We start from the raw sequence: 18,396 nt of genomic DNA on the forward strand, positions 1-18,396 counted from the left end.
TGAAAACATATTTAAAATATATTCATCTCAGTGATTCTAAATTCAAAATATAATTCCTAACCAATTTGGATGAATAATATTTCATTTAAAAAATGAAAGTTCAAATCTTGCATCCTACTTTTGGAAATTTTCAAAAGACTTTATTTTCTGTAAAAAGGAATATATTTCAAAAATTATTTTTTTCTAAAAAATTATGTTAATAAAATTAACGGCAGAAAAATTGCCTTAAACATTTTATAGATGATGTGCATGTTTAAAGAAAAATTGTTATTGGAAGAAACTAGTGTACTCTATACTCAGAAAAATAAACTAATCATAATTTAGTTGAATAAGTTGCCACGCCTGACAGTTAGTTCGTGTAAGCCTGAAGATAACTCCAGCTAAGTTTTTTCCGTGGAGCAAAAGATACTCTTCATTCGATTCGTGTGGAGGAAAATGGCCGCCCGCCCGAAGTGAGTCTGACGTTTCGCAAGGTGTTTATGACGTTTTTTCGTGTAGTTTTTATAAATATTTGTTTTATGTGAGACAGTGCAAGTGTTTTTTCTATGATTGTTTTCATCACCGTTGAAATAAGCTGGCTAAGAGCTTAGGTAAGTTCGATATTTTTGGTTAAATTCGCGCGCAGACGATTAAACTTGTATATTGCAGTAGATTCTCGTAAGTTCGAAATTTCAAAGACACTTTCATACGATTATTTCCAAATGGAAATGCATAAACGATTGTTCATTGCATTATAATTTGTTGGTAATATCGTTGCGTATTTTTCGACCCACGTTCGATCGTTGGATTATACCGGGTGTATTATTTTTTCCTAGTGTAAGTGGGCGTTATTTAAATGGCACAGACTATTGCATGCAAACTATGTCTGTTAAGAGTTATATTTATATAGTTTGTATTTTCTATTCCTATAATTTGGTCTTACTATATTTTATATATGTATGTCAAGCATTATATTATTTATAGTATGCTTGATAAAAACTTATTTATGCAAATAATCTAATGATTGGTAAAGACATTACTAAGAATTATTTCTTTGATTTATATCTCTTGAATTGTCCTTTAAAATTATACCAAATATATCTTTTTATAATTACACGTTTATCATGATCTTTATATGCATCATATAAAATTCTAATTTTTCAGTCTATTCGATAACATAAATATTTTATGTTAGAGTATTCTATGTTAAGTTTGTATTCTAAGCTTATATCTATCCAATAAAGTTTCCTCTGTTAAGAAGAAATTAAATAATAATAAATAACATAATGGCTATGATAAGATATCTAATTGAAGAGTCATAGACATTACTTACTTTATAGATTGAGTAAATTTGAAGACTAAATTCTTCAACTATTTTTCATTCGATTATAATATTTCAAGATAAAAAATAAATAAAAAATAAAGTATCTTATATAGCTTAAATCTATTGGAATAGAATTTTCGTATTGATGTTCTCATCATATTAACGAATGAAGAATAGTGTGAATCAAGTAATTAATGCATTTGGAAGGTAGCAAGGTAGTCAATGTTAGTGTATAAAGTCATGCGAGTTCTAGCAATTAGCTATTGGCTAATTATGCGGTTAACGGTCTACACACGCCATACATGGGGAAAAATTTAGTCACAATGCATTATTGTACACCGTAAATGGAGCGTTCTTCCTCTCATATATACATATATATTTCTTTTTTTTTCTCCTTTCTTTCCTTGGTTTACACTGTCTATCTTATTTAATACGAAGGTAAACCACGTTGGATTATTTACAATAATGGCGCGCTTTCTAAGGAGTTCGCGAGTGAGCGATCCAACTAATTCTGCTCGTTACTTACAACTCTCTCACGCACTTCTTACCTAATTAATTAAAATTACGGGTATTTGGTGAGTGAGCTCAGGGTGAGAGGTAGAGATCGTAACCTTGTGCTGATTGTTGTTACACGGTCGCATTATCGAAATATCAAAAGCTCCGATTCAACTCCCGATCAAAGATCTACAACTTTCCCTTCGTTTCGATAAATACTTACTTTGTGTATAAATTTCTTTTTTATATATATATATATATATATATATATATATATATATATATATATACTTCTGCTAAGAAAATTTTTTATGAATATAAATTTTCAAAAGATCCATTAACTACTTAACTTATTTACCTACCATAAAAAACGAACTTTCTTCTACAGACATTCACCACACGTACGATGTCGAATGAAAGTGTTGGTACAGAATCAATTTTTCTTATAGCATCCTCTGTAAATATGTAAAGAAAGATGATTTTTTATTTTAATTTTTTGCAAATTATATCTCTCCAATCGCAAATTGAAGTATATTGTAAGCTATGGAAATTAAAATGTAATAAAAGAACGCTTAAAAAGACTTCGTTTTTAATTAATAATTATTTTTGATTATAAAAAGCTATGTTACTTTTAATTGTATACCTATATATATATATGTATTTTTTTATATCTATATATATAAAAATTTTCAAAAGTAAATTATTATACAAGGAAAGTCTTGCAGCGATTCATTCGATCCTTCGTTTAGCATTTTAATTGGTGACCCCAGCGTTGATTATATTATACGGGCTTACTAGCATGTGGGCTCTCATTACAATGCTTGCATCGCGTGATATCAGATTCGCGTCTTATTTCGATCATTTCAAAACGACCATTGTAACGATGACGATGACGATGACGATGATGACCAACGACGCTGATGTTTTTTTCAAGCAAAAGAGCTTCGAGTTTCTCTCGCAAAAGAATTCTTCGCGGAACGCTTTCGGATCGTTTCTAATTTGAAGTTAACTCACGCGCACCGTAAAGTAGCTTTGCCATCAAAACAGATTTACATATGTCGTGTTGTTTCAGTGGGACGATATTCATCGAACGATGGACGGTCAATCTGCAGCCTAGGTAATATTTTACGATTCAACCAAATACAATTTAACACTTTCGTTCGATTTGCGATTTTTTTTTTTAAATATCCTAGTATCATAAAATATTGAATACATATGTATTTATTATTAAAAAGAGATTCAATACCTTTTTAATATTAAATACACATGTATTCAATATTTTGTGCTGCTAGGGTATATACATAAAAATAAAAAATAATTAATATTTTAATAAATATATAAGTAAAAGAAATTTATCGAATAAAAGATACTCATATTTCGAGATTATCAAGTATTTACGCATATATTAAATAAAAGAGTATAAGATGGGCAACCGAAAGTATCCCGAGAGAGAGAGAGAAAATTCAGCAGTTTCTATTTCTGAGTTTCCGGAATGCACTCGTCCTCTTTTGAGTGTCCAAAGGGTGTACTTTTAAATGGGGTTGATATAAAATAAAATAAAACAAATGAAGAAAGAAAACTACGTATACAAAAAACAATTCACTTAATATTAACGAACAATCACATTGTCGTTTTGATGCCAGGTGGTAAACGATGGGTCATGGTACAGTAACATGTACTGTTAAAGAGCAACGCGCAAACCAAACGAATCTGTTGCACGTTCTCAGCCCTCCCGTCGTCGTTTTCTCTTTCCTTATTCCGATCTCTCACCGTCTTTCCTTTTCCTCTCTTTCTCTTTTCCTCTTTCTCTTTCGTCTTTTATAGTAACCAAGATATCTCGGCCCTCAACCGATCCACAACGGTGATATTAATAGTACGGTACGTGCGTACAGGACACCGTCTCGAATGAGCTTTGCATAAATTACCAACAAAATCGCCAAAGAGAATTTTACTGTTTATTTCTATCGTGTAATATCTACCTGGTGCGCCAAAATTCGATTGTCAAAATAAAAGAGAGAAAGAGAATATATATATATATATATACGTGTAGTATGACAGGGCATCGTTCACATAAATCCTAGTGACGATCAACTGTGTGTTTTCTACACCTGCCAAAATATTTTTTACATACACTTGTATTATATTTATATATTTTTTTAGATCTGTTGTGTTTGACTTGTATTATTATTATTATTATTGAATACGTTTGTTATTTATTCGAAATAAAAATAAAATTGCAATTACACGCATTGCACGGGGATGTATATAAATATCATTTGAATAGTAAACAAAAACAAAATGTTTTATTCAAAAAGAGCAAATCTAATTGATTGAACTTTGGTTGAATGAGTATCAATATAAATAGGATTAAAAATTTGTAAGGAAGCACTTTGAATCATAACGTTAATAAAGAAGTTGATTGATCGAAGATTAAGTCGATCGATTTAAATCGCCGACTATTATCACTCGAGTAACAAATCAATGATTCCTCGGAGCGAATTGATAATTCTATTTGATTGCTCGTTCGTAGCGTATGAATGATTCGATGCAGCAATCAAATTCATTATAATTTTTTCTATGCGATTTTCAACATGTTACGAATGAAAGTTGAATTTCATTCAAGCCAGGTGTTCAAGTGAAAAACAGTTAAATTAGGTAAGACGAATCGAAATGATTATAATTGATCATTTGTCAACTTAGAAAATGATATACATCATTGTAATTATTTGCGAATAATTATAATTAAATTAAACATTGATTATTTTAAGTATCAACATTATTTCATCTGTTTGGAATAATTTGAAAAATTAAAAAACAGAACAGAAATGCTAATAGATACTTTATAGTCACCTTTTATATAATTTTCACTCGAACCTAAACTCTGTCTCACTTTTCTACGATTTATATTGTCGAAGAGATCTGTCGAGTTATCTATCATAAAACTCTCTCTCTCTCTCTCTCTCTTTTTTCCTTTCTCGTCTCACGGTCGTCCCTTTTCTGTCACCCGTGCACGTGGATCTCTCACAATCAGCTGTGATTCGAGACAGTTCATTCTGCGTTTTGACAGTACGGCTAACCTTGAATGACATCATTCCTATGACATGCACTCGCGAAATGATGCGCAATATGCGAAAGAAAAAGCACATGTGTATATACATACATTTGTATATATATATATACACTTATATATCAAGTCTTTACTCATTTCTTGCTGTATTTTTTTTAAACCACACGCAGAGATACACTTAAGTGAATATAATATGATTAACTAACTCATTTCTCCTTCCGGATTTAGTTGATACTGTGCATGGAAAAGTTTTCCGTTTAACAGCACGCTATATTCTTCGTCGTTGCACGTTCTAATTGTAAAATTATGTAATTTAATTATTCAATTCATTGTACTGAATCGCATAAACTAATTGTTCATAGTAATATAGAGTTACCATGATCTATGATTCGATTAACTTGTCTTATACAAGAAAAAACAGATTTATTTTCTTCTAAGATTTATCAGATAGATATTATTTTTTTTTAAATTGTAAGTGTGTGTTTATCGTCTTTATTATTTTATCATAGAAATTACTGATGCGAGAACAATTTTTACAAATTCTTTATCATAAGTTCAATCAATATTTGTTCTAGTTTATCAATGAAACAAGTCATATATTTTATTGAAAGATTTGACATTATTTAATGGATGACAAGACCAGGATAATATTTGTAAGTTTTACATAACTGCAAATCGTATATTAGTAATGGAGTCCAAGTACGGGAACTATACATTTTCACGTGACATAACGTTCCACACTCGTTACAGACGCTAACCAAGGATAAACCCAACTTGAATTATTCAATATTTGCTTGCGCTTCTTGGATTTGTATCTCCCTCGGTGGTTGGAATTTCTCCTTGTATAGTTTACATAGAAAATGAGTGAGAAATTATAGTGTTACCTTTCGTGCCACAGCTTACCACTGGTATAATCTATTCTTTTCCTCTTTTTCCATAACAAAGTTTTATTTTTATCAGGTTGAGGAAGGGACATTATAAAAGGAAAGAAAATCGAGTTGCATGCCACATAATACAGCAACTATATGGCTTGGTTCAATGACATCTACTTTAGTCTTCCATAAATGCTTGACTTTTGAGTTTCATCGTGACTTTCACTTTTTTGGTTGACTTTTTAACGTCTAGTTTATTCTTTCATACGTGATGTCTCGCGTTGATTTAGTTGATTTATAAATTTTACATTTAAGTCAGACACACAGAAAGAGAGAGGGGTAATTTTGACTCAACGTTTGAGGATACCCAAATATGTTTATCTTATTATAAGAGAATTATATTTAAAAAGGATATGCTACACGAGCTAGTTAAGGAGCTAAAGGAAGCCCCGTCAAATATCACTTGTGTTTATGTTAGTAATGCCTTATTGATTTCATAATCGTTGTAAAAATATCTTCGAATGAATCATCAAGCTCCGGCGAATGTATACATATATTCACGTATCAGCGTCCAACGTGTTTCTAACGTGCGGATGGACGGTGCAAGCGGTAGTAGTAACAGCAATGGCTCTTGTATGCTTAGGGACAATGGTCACTTAAAACTAACTGTCGCATTTAAAAGAGTCACCTCGCAGTCCATGGTCAGTTAGTAATTGCCGACTCGATGTCCAACGCTTCGGATAAGTTAATTTGTGAAACGAGCCTCATTAACTCCTACGCGTTCGAGCGACGTCCCGAAATTAGCACGAGGATGTCCACTTCGTGTCACGATTTCTCTCTATCTTTCTCTTCCTTTTTCACTGATGTCAAATAAATGTAGATGCAACGGGGAAATTGTGCAAAGGACAATGACATCGTCGCTTTTAGACGAAAGATGAGAAGGATAACTCAATAATGGAGTTCTATATTTGTTCCAAAGTCATAATTTATTGAATTATTTTTTTCTTTTTTCCTTCCTTTTCTCTTTTCAGATCGGTAGAGCTCACTGTGGCAGTTGCGATGCCAACTTATCACAATGCGGGTGGTGGATACCCGAATGTGTCAGCGCCAGCGCGGCAAGCGAAGCTCGATGGCAATCAAAATCACCATACGATCCCTTCAAACGTAACAAGCCACCCTCTCATTCAGAACACCACCTCGCACAACGCTCCATCCAATCTGTCAGCGAGCAACATTCCGTCCCATCCAGTATCACCAACGATGACCACGCATTCGAGCGTAACATCCTCAAATCTGACGAGCCATTTGAACACGGCGTCCTCACCGGTCCTCCTTACTTCGAATGTCACGAATCCCGGAAATACCACTGTTCTATCAGCCAACCCAAGGCATGAAGTCAAGCTCAATGCTATGCCGTACGTATACATATATATATATACATGTATAATAGGCATTCAATGATTCAATTCAGTCATATGATATATACCTGTTAGATTGAATTACAAGAAAAGCTTGTTCATTCAAAAGTTAGCTTGATCTCATGTAGATAAAAAAGTAAAATGAGAAATTGACTGCTTTTATGTGTTCTTCAAACTTGGAAATAAAAATGTACTTTGTTGTTTAGCTCCGTTAAATGAGAAATGCTTATTCGAAACTCTACCTTGTTACAGATGGTTCCATGGGAAAATATCTAGGGAAACTGCGGAAAGGTTGTTACGACCCAGGGAAGATGGTCTGTTCCTAGTTCGAGAGTCGACGAATTTCCCTGGAGACTATACTCTGTGTGTGTGTTATCAAGGACGCGTGCAACACTATAGAGTGAAGTACAAGAATAATCAACTGACCATCGACGACGAAGAGTTCTTTGAAAATCTAGCTCTCTTAGTCGAACATTATGAGCAAGATGCCGATGGTCTTTGCACTCAGTTAACTAAATCTTTACCGAAGCAAGGGAAACAAGACTTTTGCGTCGATCCCAAAGCCTTCGTTGAAGCTGGCTGGGTTATCCAGACTCACGAATTAGAATTAAGAGAGTGTATCGGTAAAGGTGAATTTGGCGACGTTTTGCTCGGTGTTTATAGGGGCGAAAGAGTGGCCGTGAAAATGTTGAAAGACAATAGCGAAGCAGCGCAAAGGTTTCTTGCTGAGGCGAGTTTAATGACTTCGTTGATTCATGACAATCTCGTTAAATTACTTGGTCTTGTATTCAACAATCAACACATGTACCTGGTTACGGAATATATGAGCAAGGGATCCCTTGTGGATTACTTGAGATCTAGAGGCCGATTACACGTTTCTAAAAAAGATCAAATTAATTTTGCCTAGTACGTAATCCATATAGATTATATAGTTTTTATCATTTCAATGATATTTCAAAATATTCCCTTGTCCTCCCAAAAGAGAGACCTCGTTGGCCATTGAACGAACAATCGGTTTATTTTCAGCGACACGTGTGCGGGTATGGCATACTTGGAGTCGAGACACGTCGTTCATCGCGATTTAGCCGCGAGAAATGTCCTCGTTGCGGAAGACAATTCCGCCAAAGTTTCGGACTTTGGCTTGGCACGAGACGAAAACTTCTCTCTCGATGGTGGAAAGTTGCCCATCAAATGGACCGCCCCTGAGGCTTTAAAGCAGAACGTAAATATTTTATGACCGGTACTACCTTCTGACGAAAAAAGCTTTTAAGCGTTTCCTTACGCGACGATGCATCTCATCATTTGTTTTTCAGAAGTTTTCTAACAAATCTGACATGTGGAGTTTCGGAATACTCCTTTGGGAAATCTATTCCTTTGGACGTGTGCCCTATCCACGTATCGTAAGTAGATATTATTTCAAAATGACTTTTATTATTATTATTACTTTACTCTTACCATACTCGAAAAACGGCATATTTTATATTAATATTCGTTCATAGCCTTTAGCCGACGTTGTCAAGTGTGTGGAAAAAGGTTACAAAATGGAACCACCAGAAGGATGTCCGCCCGAAGTATATGATATTATGAGACAGGTAGATGAACAAAGTTTTCACGTAAAACTTTATACCTAACGTTAAAGTATCTAACATTTATGTGCGTTTCAGGCCTGGGATCTTCAACCAGAGAAAAGACCTACGTTCCATGATATTAAAGTAACGCTTGGTCAGCTAAAAGCTGAGTACACCAAAGGGGTGAATTAAAAGACAACTATCTTAAGTCGACCTAGATACCATGTTAAAGTAACACATAACAGAACTGATTTGTCCAATACGATGCTTATTTCATTTTAAGGACAAAAGGTAATAGTGGCTCTAAAATCATCGGGTAGAAAAAAAAAAGAAGAAGAAAAAGAAGAAGAAGAATGAAATGAAAAGAAGAACAAGCAAATGCAATTCTTATTGTACATTTTATACAATACTATTTGTGTCGTCGTTTATATTTATTGCTAATTTAGTTGTCGAGAATATGGGGAAGTTTTAATTTTTATATGACAATATTTTGCACAAGCATTACCTACGTCGTGCCTTTGTTCAAGTTGATATTCTGAATGAAGATACTCGACTTGTACATTCAAAATCCGTGTTGACTCGAGCCGATGTCGGGTTTGAAGATACTTAATCTGAAATAATTGCCTATCACACTTAATGATCCTCAATGGACGTACCTTTTTACAGTCTGTTATGACATAATATGTGAACGATACGACGTCGCCTGATACGTTCACAACTTATATCCGTTTGGAAATATACTTTAGAGACTTTACCATAGTAGAAAATGTAATTTCGACGTACTGTGCAGTTCCACGTTGAAGTGAACTGATTTTAAGATTATTCATACTGGCTCTAACGTATCTGTCAGTAGAAATTGCTCTTTTGGGCATGAAGTTACGTAACCTTACACTTTTTCACTCCTGTAGAACAGTTCAAAATATTTCCTGTTGTTAAAGTTTCGAACGATCTATTTCAGCGATTGTAGGGTTGCAAGTAATTGCTGGCGGCTTAGATTTTTTAATCAAAGATTTGTCGTAGAAAGTATTAATTTTTAATTAAATTATTGCGACTGTAACGTATAAATATTTAAGTTTGTTCACAAAATAATCATCTCTCATATATATATATACATATATGTATATGTGTGTGCGTGTATATTTGTAAAAAAATATATAATATATATATGTATATGTATATGTTAGTGATGTAAATGTATCTGTAAATATTTTTGTACATATTCGTCCATAAAAGAAAAAAATTAATATTTCGAGAACCGTTGATATTGGATGAGATATTTAATGAGGAATGTCTATAATTTTTTTTTTTTAAAGAAATACATTCACATTATAAACAAATAAATATAAAAATGCACCATACATTAATTATTAAACAAAAAAGAAGGAAAAAACTATTAAAAAAAAAAAAAAGAAAAAGAAAAAACAAGAAAAGACCTTCGGGAAATTAATATATAAGAAACAAGGAAGTGTGAGTATTGCGTCAACGGATCTTATCCTTTTAGAGTAATAATCTGTGTTCTTTCAATTAATGACTAGCATGGATAAAATGATTTTAAAATTCTTCATATTTGGAAATTCTTAGCGCGTAAAATTTCACGTTTAACGAAAATGGGTAGGTATCTTGGAAATATTCTTAGCAAGAGTAATCATTACAAAGCTACTACTGTTTTTTTCATTCCAGATCTTCTTTCTGATGTACTCCTGCGGACTAATTTAAAAGAATGATTTTATATTAAAAAAAAAAGAAAAAAAAGAAGCTAGAAAATTATATATTCATAAAAGTATTAAATTATCTTGAAATAAAAATGAACAATTATGGTTTTCTCAAAACCATGCAATTTCCTCGGTTAATAAATTGCTTCGCTCCGGTTTGATAATTCTTCGTATTTTGAATAAACAAAATGAATAAAAGAAACAAACGTTAATCGTTAGTTATATAAGTATTTAGTATATTTATGCTAAGCACACGGTCCGTTTGTAACTTTGATATTGTAGTAGATACATTTGTTGTGTCAAGATGTTCATTCATATAAAAATGTTACATATGTATGTATGAATGTCTCTGGCAACAAATGTACGATCGGTACCCATAGCAATAATTCGACATACACGGCTATATCCAGCTTCTATCTTCAATTACAAATTGCTTAAGCAATTTGCACGTACAAGCAAGCTACCCAAACGTTCGTCTAAATGATAATAATGCATTCTGACACGATCAATATGGAAATTATTATTCCTATCTATGCTTCGTCCTTAACTTTATAAAGCTAACGCATAAAACATATTTTTGTTATCATACAATAAGCCTGTGTGTTCGAAAGAAAATGGTATGACACTTTTTTATATATATATATATAATTTTTTTTTCTTATTTTAATTTTCTTTTTCTCTCTCAATAGATATTACTCTTTCAATTTTTCAATTTAAACTTATAACACGTCATTTTCATCTGTCACGGTATTAAAATTTTATTTATTTACAAGAACGTGTTTCCAATCTGTTAATTCTTTTATTACCAATTCATTTCTTAGGTTGTAAGAAAATTAATATATATATTATATAATATATATATATAAATATATACATATAAATACATATATCTATCTATATAGGTATTAATGCGAAATTATACTCTGATGTTTATTGAATGCAACAAATTATACGGAATCTACGGTCATACCGAAAATTCTATTTGAAATTAGTGTTTATCACATCGAGTGTCCGCGTCGCGTGTGTGTGCGTATGCGTGTGCGTGAACAATTGAAAAATTCTATACGTGTGCATACGTTGGTAATACATACGTATATACTTTTTCATTCCCCCCATTTCACTCCTTTTGTTCTCGCTATAGTTTACAAAAAAAAAAAACAAATCTATTATTATAGGAATATTCGGCTGTTGGATTTTGTTGTAGTACCTTTAACTACGTCAAGTTTCTCAAATTCATCATTAAAAACGGCTATAGCGATAAAACAACAATTATTTGACGAAATAATAGTAAAAGTTATTAAATAAAGAAAAAATAAGTTATATACTCTGTGTCGTCTTATTTTGAGAGAAATGTAATTTATTTTCCCCTTTTCTTTCCCAATAAAAATAAAGGTTTCATTAAAAAAAAAACTTTAGTATTTTAGTTGTTGTTTAAATAGTTTTCAGTAATCATGTCGTTTCTAGGGTAAAACTTTCTTCGGTGGATACGCAGGAATCGTTCGAAAGGAAAGTTATCGTAGTCTTTGTATCTGATTCGTTGGGTATTGCCTTTGATGTGGACGATTTCTCGATCGTAAAACTAATTTTCGAATTCTTTCCTTTTATCAAAGGCAAGGAACAAAAGTTTTCGTAATTCTTGACTCGACCAAGCGTTCTCTTATTTTTTTCCTGTCTAGGTATTTTACAAAAAGATTTATAGTTCCTATCGCGTTTCCTTTTAACGATCGTGAAAGGAGGAAGAAGGTTTTGTTTGAACGCATTTTGATTGTCTTTGAGACGACTACGGATTAACAAATTTCTTCGTATTTTGTACGGTCGACCTAAGTTTGATTTTTGATGAGATTGCAATTCTAATCCGTAAAACGAATTTTCAGTTATCAGATAACTTTTTCGATTATTTTTGTTTTTAATGATCAAATGCTTCAATTTATTTCGTATCTTATTATTATTGTCTTTTCTTAATGTATTTAAGAAATCTTGTTTGATAACACGTTGTTCGTTTTTATCTAATTTCTTCATTGATTCTTTTGAAATGGAAGTTACAGAATAATGACGATTTTTGATTCCATCTTCATCGAGTTTTTTAACATCTTCCAAAATAGCGAGATATTCTTTGCAAGGATTAGTCCAAATCTTTTCTAAATTTGTCAACTTATTTTTCATATTTTTCTTCGACGTTAAATTCATTTGCGAAGTGTCGGATTCATCGTAACTTGATAAAATATTTCTAAACACACCGATTTTATTGATCGCATTACCAAAAGATGCTATTTGATTACTCATTAAAGAGATCACTTCCGATAATAAACCTCTTTCGTCTTCAAAGTGACATTTGGAAGTTTCGCGATTATTATTTACGAACGGAAATCTGTTCACATTAGTATTTAATTTAGTCCATTTTTTTTCTCCAGGAAACGTATTTTCAGATCTTCCATCACGTCTTTGATTATTAAACTGTTTTATGTCATTCGCGTGCTTGTCAAAATCTGTGGAAAAATAACATTGATATTTTTAAATATCATTCTTTTTTTTTTTTCATTTTATACCAATACACGGTGAGAGTTAATTATAAACTTGAATACGTTTCGTTATCGTAAACCTATTTATCTTTTTATAAAGTTTTCTATTTTTTTTTTTTTTTTTTTTTTTTAGGGGTAATTAACGAACTAACGAAATTTTTATTTCCCTCTGTTCGATTCATTTCATTTTCCGAGCAATTTCTTTTTCCTATCAATATAATCTTTATTTTTCATTTCTTTTTATAAGGTCTACTACCCCATACGCCCTTACCCCATGCCCTCTCGAATCATCGAAAATCCGTTAATTATCCGTGATTTATTTGCACGCGATTAGCAAGGACTTACCGATTCTCCATGGAAAGCGATTTTCTGGGCAAGCCAAAGCCATCGTATAGTAGTAGTTCCCAGTTTCAGTCTTCTCGTATTTCGCCTCGCAACATCGATCGATGACATCGTTATCCAACTGAAAATTTCGAGTCAACGCGCTTTGAAATCGCTCGGCGATTGCTTCGGGTTCGTCGTATTTAATCTCTGTCAACATTGACACGATTTTCTCCTTTCTTCCTTTCTCAGTTGAAAATTTCGACATTTTCTCTTCATCTTTTTCCTTTCCTATGGATATTGACGCAACTGTATTCGTATTTACGCTATTCTTTTGACTTTTTTCATCGGTTCTTTCCAAAACAAAATTCGATTGATATAAATCGTCAAATGATTTTGTCCTATTCACGGTTGAATCTATCTTTTCTTCATTTTCTTTGACATCATTCTTGATTAAATTGATTTTCATTTCTTTCCAATTTTCTTGAAATATTTTTGACTCGAGTTGTCTATCATCGTAATTTTCGGGATTGATTTTGATGAACGCCTTTGATACAAAAGTTTTCTTTGAATCTTTGCTTTCAATCGTCTTCGTTTTTTTATCTTCAACTTCGGGTTTTATCGAATTACCAATTCTTAAAGTAGTCAGAAATTTATTCTCTGGTTTTATGAAGAGGTTGTCAGCGATTTTCGAGCTACTCGTCGTAGTTTCTTCGGTATATTCATCTGTTTCCTGTTCGTCAACTTTTGAAGGTTCAATTTTGATACTTGCTGTGCTAATGAAGGTTTTCTTAGGTCTCTCAACTTCAGGTTTTGTCGAATTACCGACTTTCAAAGTAGTCACGAAAGTCTTTTTTGGTTTTTCCGAAAGTTCGTTCGCGATTTTCGAACTTTTTCCCATAATTTCTTCAGTATATTCATCTGCTTCCTGTTCATCAACTTTTGGAGGCTCAATTTTGATACTTGCTCTACTAATGAATGTTTTATTATGTTTCTTATCTTCGGGTTTTGTCGAATTACCGATTTTTAAAGTTGTCAAGAATGTTTTCTTTGGTTTTTCCCAAAATTCATGGCTGAGTTCTGAACTTTGACTTGCAATTTTTTTAATGTTTTCATCATTTTTCACTTCATTATTTTTTGGAGGTTCAATTTTGATACTTGCTGTACTAATGAATGTTTTTTTAGGTCTCTTATCTTCAGGTTTTATCGAATTATCAATTTTGAAAGTAGTCAGGAATGTTTCTTTTGGTTTTTCTCGAAATTCGTCCACAATTTTCGAATTGCTCGACTTAGTTTCTTCAGTGTAATCATTCGTTTCCGATTCATCAACTTTTGGAGGTTCAATTTTAATACTTGCCGTTGTTACAAACGTTTTCTTAGGTTTCTTAACTTCAAGCATTCCCTTGGCTTCATCTTCATCTTTCGGTTTTATCGAATTATCGATTTTGAAGGTTGTTACGAATGTTCTCTGTGGTTTTTCTAGAAATTCATCCACAATTTTCGAATTGCTTGGCGTAGTTTCTTCAGTGTAATCATTCGTTTCCGATTCGTCAACTTCTGGAGGTTCAATTTTAATACTTGCCGTTTCTACGAATGTTTCCTTAGGTTTCCCAACTTCGATCATTCTCTCTGTTTCGTCTGTTGTTTCTGATTTAATGATATCGTCGTATTCCAAGTTCTTCGTGATTTTACTCTCAGCCACCTCAGATTTTAAAACTTCGTTTTTCTCTTCTTTAATGGAGGACAATTTTTCTTCCAAATTATTCGTTGAAATTTCCATTTCAGATTCCTCAATATATGCATTGGTTTTTACCTTATCAGGTTCTATAGGCTCTTCTTTGATACTCGTTATTATCTTATCTAATTTACTGTTTGGAATTTGAACCTCTTTATCATTTAAAGTGGTCAACTCTTTAAAATGTATTTTAGAATTAGCAGTCTTATTTTTTGCTTTCTCGCTATTAATAACATTAACATCGGATATAGAGACTTTCGTTTCCTCCTTCTTGTCCTTGAGGGTATCAGCGTCGACCTTGAACTCTTCTAAAGTCAAGCGAGCTCTCGCGAAACTTTCCCTTTCGTTTTCACTAACCGTGTCGTACGCTTTCACGTCTGCCACAAGATCGATGTCGATGTTAGCTGAAGGCTCACCGATTTGAGTTACCTCGTAGATTTCTTCGACCTTCGGAACAACGAGCAAGGACGTTTCACGGAAATCCTTCGAATCTATTTCGCTTGGTGTGGGTTTCACTTTACGATCTCTCTTTTCGAAAACGTCGTCATTGGGCTTTCTCGTTTGAAGAGAAACGTTTGATGCCAATTTCATGAAGGACACATCTTTAAGTTTAGCGTTACTCGTTACGGTCACGTTTCCTCTCTCGTCGATTTTTAGTTGAAGTTTTTTTTTATCCTCCTCCAAACTCTCTTCTGAGGAGCTTCCTTCGTAACAGGTACAAGTCTCACGACTCGGACGATCAACGCGTTTTTTATCCTTTGTTGGTTCGCTCTGAGAACTTTTTTCGTTGCTCGTGGATTCTCTTTGTGTTGGTTTTTTGCTCGTATAATCGTAACTTACTTCGGGACTACCAACGTGAGGTTTAAGTCGAAGTTTCTTCGGACATTTGAAAGTAATCGCAAAAGGATCTGGAGATTTCTGCGATTCTTCAGTTCTTTCTGGTATCGTTGGACTCATCAGACCTGGATAACCTAAGTTTGAAAAATTGCAAGGTGTTTCGGCAAATTCTCGTACGATTCTAGAAGAGATTGGTATAGATGGTACAACGTTGCATCTTCTTCTCTCAAATTCAAGCTCGATTTGCTGAATCTTTTTCTGAACGTTACTCAATCTGTTCTCAGCGATGACTCGTTGAGAACGATATGGCGCAAAATTGAGGTTCACTCTTTCGTCGCATTCTTTTTGTTTTAAAATAGCCAAAAATTCACGAAGTTCAGCATCGGTCTTCAAGGCGAGAATTGTTGGATCGATCGAATCGGTAGCTTCTACCTAAATTGATGATCAATTTGCTAACGATTGTTAACGAAATGAAATTTTAACGATCATTAATACTCTCTTAACTAGAAAATTGTATATCCTACCTCTAAACCCTGATTTTCCATCAATTTTCTATTGATCAGATTTTCGACTAGAGCCTTCAAAACGTTCACTTTAAGCTGCACCAACGTTAGAATCGGGATTATGTTGGCCGGTGGATTTGCAGTCATGTGAAGATTTATCAGAGCGTTCACTTGCTGAGAGTTTCTCGACTCAACTAACAATTGATCCTTGTTGAGAACGTTGATAGATCTTTGAGCTCTTTCCATGGTGTCTTCCATCGACGTTGTTATATTCGATCCTGGTATCTTTCTGAGAATTAATCGGGTAGCTGTGCAAGAAACGACACCTTGTATGGACAACAATTGAGATGCTAAAGCTTGAAGACTTATTGCTGAGGGACAATTTCTTTTGGAACAAATGGTGTCATCTGTGGTTTCCGAACAACGATGTTCCTCCTCTTGACAAGAATTGTTACAATAAGATAAAGGTGGACATTGTCTTAATCCAATCAATTCTGCATTACTTTTCGTAGAACAACCACAATTCTTTTGTTGTTCTCTTTTGTTAGATCCGAATGGATCGAATATAGGAAAAGGAATTGGATAAGGATAGAAAGAAGGTGGACAGATCGGTGGTGGTTGTGACGAAGAAATATAATTTGGAATACCCGAAGATTGATTACTTACAGTTGTCAAAGGATTAAATATACCCGGAGTTGAAGCTGCTTGTTGAGTAGTTATCGTCGGTTGCTGACAACCACCACCAGGAATAATAAATATCGGTGTTGTGTTAGCAATACAAGAACGAATCTGATCGATTATATTTTGGGGTAAAGGTCCGCAATTAGCTGCTTGAGTCTGCATTGGTGAATTTACGTTACACGTTGGATTTTGATAAGGAATCCCTTGGCAAGGATTATTAGTATTTGTTGGCAGTTGCGTTGTACAAGGATATTGTCCTGACAAATAACCTTCTTGTTGGTACAATTGGCTGAACGGACCTTGCGTATATTGTCCTGAAGTGAATAAATTCTATTTAAATAATCGATCGAACGAACGAACGAACGAACGAACGGACAAGTTACGAGGCTTCTCTGATCGAATTACCTTGAGAATTCCCAGGGCAGCCGGAGCATTGCGTGCTTTGTTGGTTACTCGTTTGCTGATACGTTTGAAAATTATTTGGATTAGTTTGTAAAGGTATTGTTGATTGACAAGGATTCATTTGTGACATCAAAATCTTATCGTTTTATATTTTTATTATTTCATTGATAATATGTTAATATTTTTTTTTGTTAAGATATATTGATATTAGTACGATCGATGTTACACGGATGTTTAACAGATAATGATAAAAACATTTCAGATGAATTTATTAAAGTTTACTTGTAATTTTGAAGCATGATTTTTGGATTATGTAAATTTGTATTTTTATTATGGATTTGAAGTTGGTAAGTATCGGTAATAAAAAGATCGATGATAATATCGTTATATCAACTATTTACATTTCATTAAATAATTCGATTTTAATGAATCACTGACAATACATTTTTTAAAGTATCATAAAAATATCTCTCTAATTAATTAATATAAATATAAAAAATTATTAATATGTATAAACATACGTAGCGCCTGAAAGTAGATAACTCTTTATACTTCATTGATAATTAGGGTTGTTGCTTTTAGGAACTTCGTGTATGTGTATTTTTATTTAAATAATAATATTAACATTCAAACAACGTTAAAATAAAATAATTACAATCTTAAATTCAATTAAATACAAATATTATTCTTATTATTTTCTTGGTAAAGTCATAAAAGGAAAAATCAATAAAAAAAAAACTTTGATCAATTTTCATATACTGTTGTCAAACTATCAGTCGAACAACAACCTTCATATAGGACGGTTCCGTGCTTCTAGGTTGCAATAAATGTTTCCATCGATTAATTAACAATCATTTAAAGTATATCTAATATTATATTGTATTCTACTATATAATAATATTATATTATATTATATTATATATATATATGAATTATTTTTATATAATTATTAATATTGAATCA

The 18,396-nt window shown here is 32.8% G+C and overlaps 2 protein-coding genes across 4 annotated transcripts; one reads left to right on the plus strand and one right to left on the minus strand.

Annotated features, from left to right (window-relative positions):
• The first annotated feature begins 385 nt into the window (after positions 1-385).
• Positions 386-11,757, plus strand: LOC107064807 (tyrosine-protein kinase CSK). 3 transcript variants are annotated; one of them, XM_015317867.2, is made up of 8 exons: positions 386-590; positions 2,871-2,915; positions 6,769-7,152; positions 7,408-8,061; positions 8,182-8,377; positions 8,472-8,555; positions 8,655-8,747; positions 8,820-11,757. In XM_015317867.2, the coding sequence occupies exons 3-8, from the start codon at positions 6,797-6,799 to the stop codon at positions 8,913-8,915; spliced, it is 1,479 nt and encodes a 492-aa protein (XP_015173353.1). In that variant the 5' UTR covers positions 386-590; positions 2,871-2,915; positions 6,769-6,796; the 3' UTR covers positions 8,916-11,757. The 3 variants fall into 3 exon arrangements, with proteins under 3 accessions (XP_015173353.1, XP_015173350.1, XP_015173351.1); XM_015317864.2 differs by having other exon boundaries at positions 387-590; positions 8,469-8,555; XM_015317865.2 differs by lacking the exon at positions 2,871-2,915 and having other exon boundaries at positions 387-590; positions 8,469-8,555.
• Positions 10,448-18,155, minus strand: LOC149030796 (uncharacterized). Its single transcript, XM_089177598.1, has 3 exons — positions 16,372-18,155; positions 13,272-16,279; positions 10,448-12,935 (listed from the first exon to the last, which is right to left on the minus strand). The coding sequence occupies exons 1-3, from the start codon at positions 17,191-17,193 to the stop codon at positions 11,885-11,887; spliced, it is 4,881 nt and encodes a 1,626-aa protein (XP_089033724.1). The 5' UTR covers positions 17,194-18,155; the 3' UTR covers positions 10,448-11,884.
• Positions 18,156-18,396: the final 241 nt, after the last annotated feature.

The sequence above is a fragment of the Polistes dominula genome, unplaced genomic scaffold (assembly GCF_049000335.1).
Source record: "Polistes dominula isolate Pdom_NZ unplaced genomic scaffold, Pdom_raw_medaka contig_24, whole genome shotgun sequence".
Lineage (NCBI taxonomy): Eukaryota > Metazoa > Arthropoda > Insecta > Hymenoptera > Vespidae > Polistes > Polistes dominula.

Excerpts from the sequence above, each read along its gene's own strand:
- LOC107064807 (XM_015317864.2), top strand. The coding sequence starts at position 6,797 with ATGCCAACTTATCACAATGCGGGTGGTGGATACCCGAATGTGTCAGCG. Across the intron at positions 7,153-7,407 it reads GTCAAGCTCAATGCTATGCC|ATGGTTCCATGGGAAAATAT; the intron begins GTACGTATACAT and ends ACCTTGTTACAG. Across the intron at positions 8,378-8,468 it reads CTGAGGCTTTAAAGCAGAAC|AAGTTTTCTAACAAATCTGA; the intron begins GTAAATATTTTA and ends TTTGTTTTTCAG.
- LOC149030796 (XM_089177598.1), bottom strand. The coding sequence starts at position 17,193 with ATGCAGACTCAAGCAGCTAATTGCGGACCTTTACCCCAAAATATAATC. Across the intron at positions 16,280-16,371 it reads TGGAAAATCAGGGTTTAGAG|GTAGAAGCTACCGATTCGAT; the intron begins GTAGGATATACA and ends TCATCAATTTAG. Across the intron at positions 12,936-13,271 it reads TTGCTAATCGCGTGCAAATA|TTATTTTTCCACAGATTTTG; the intron begins AATCACGGATAA and ends AAAATATCAATG.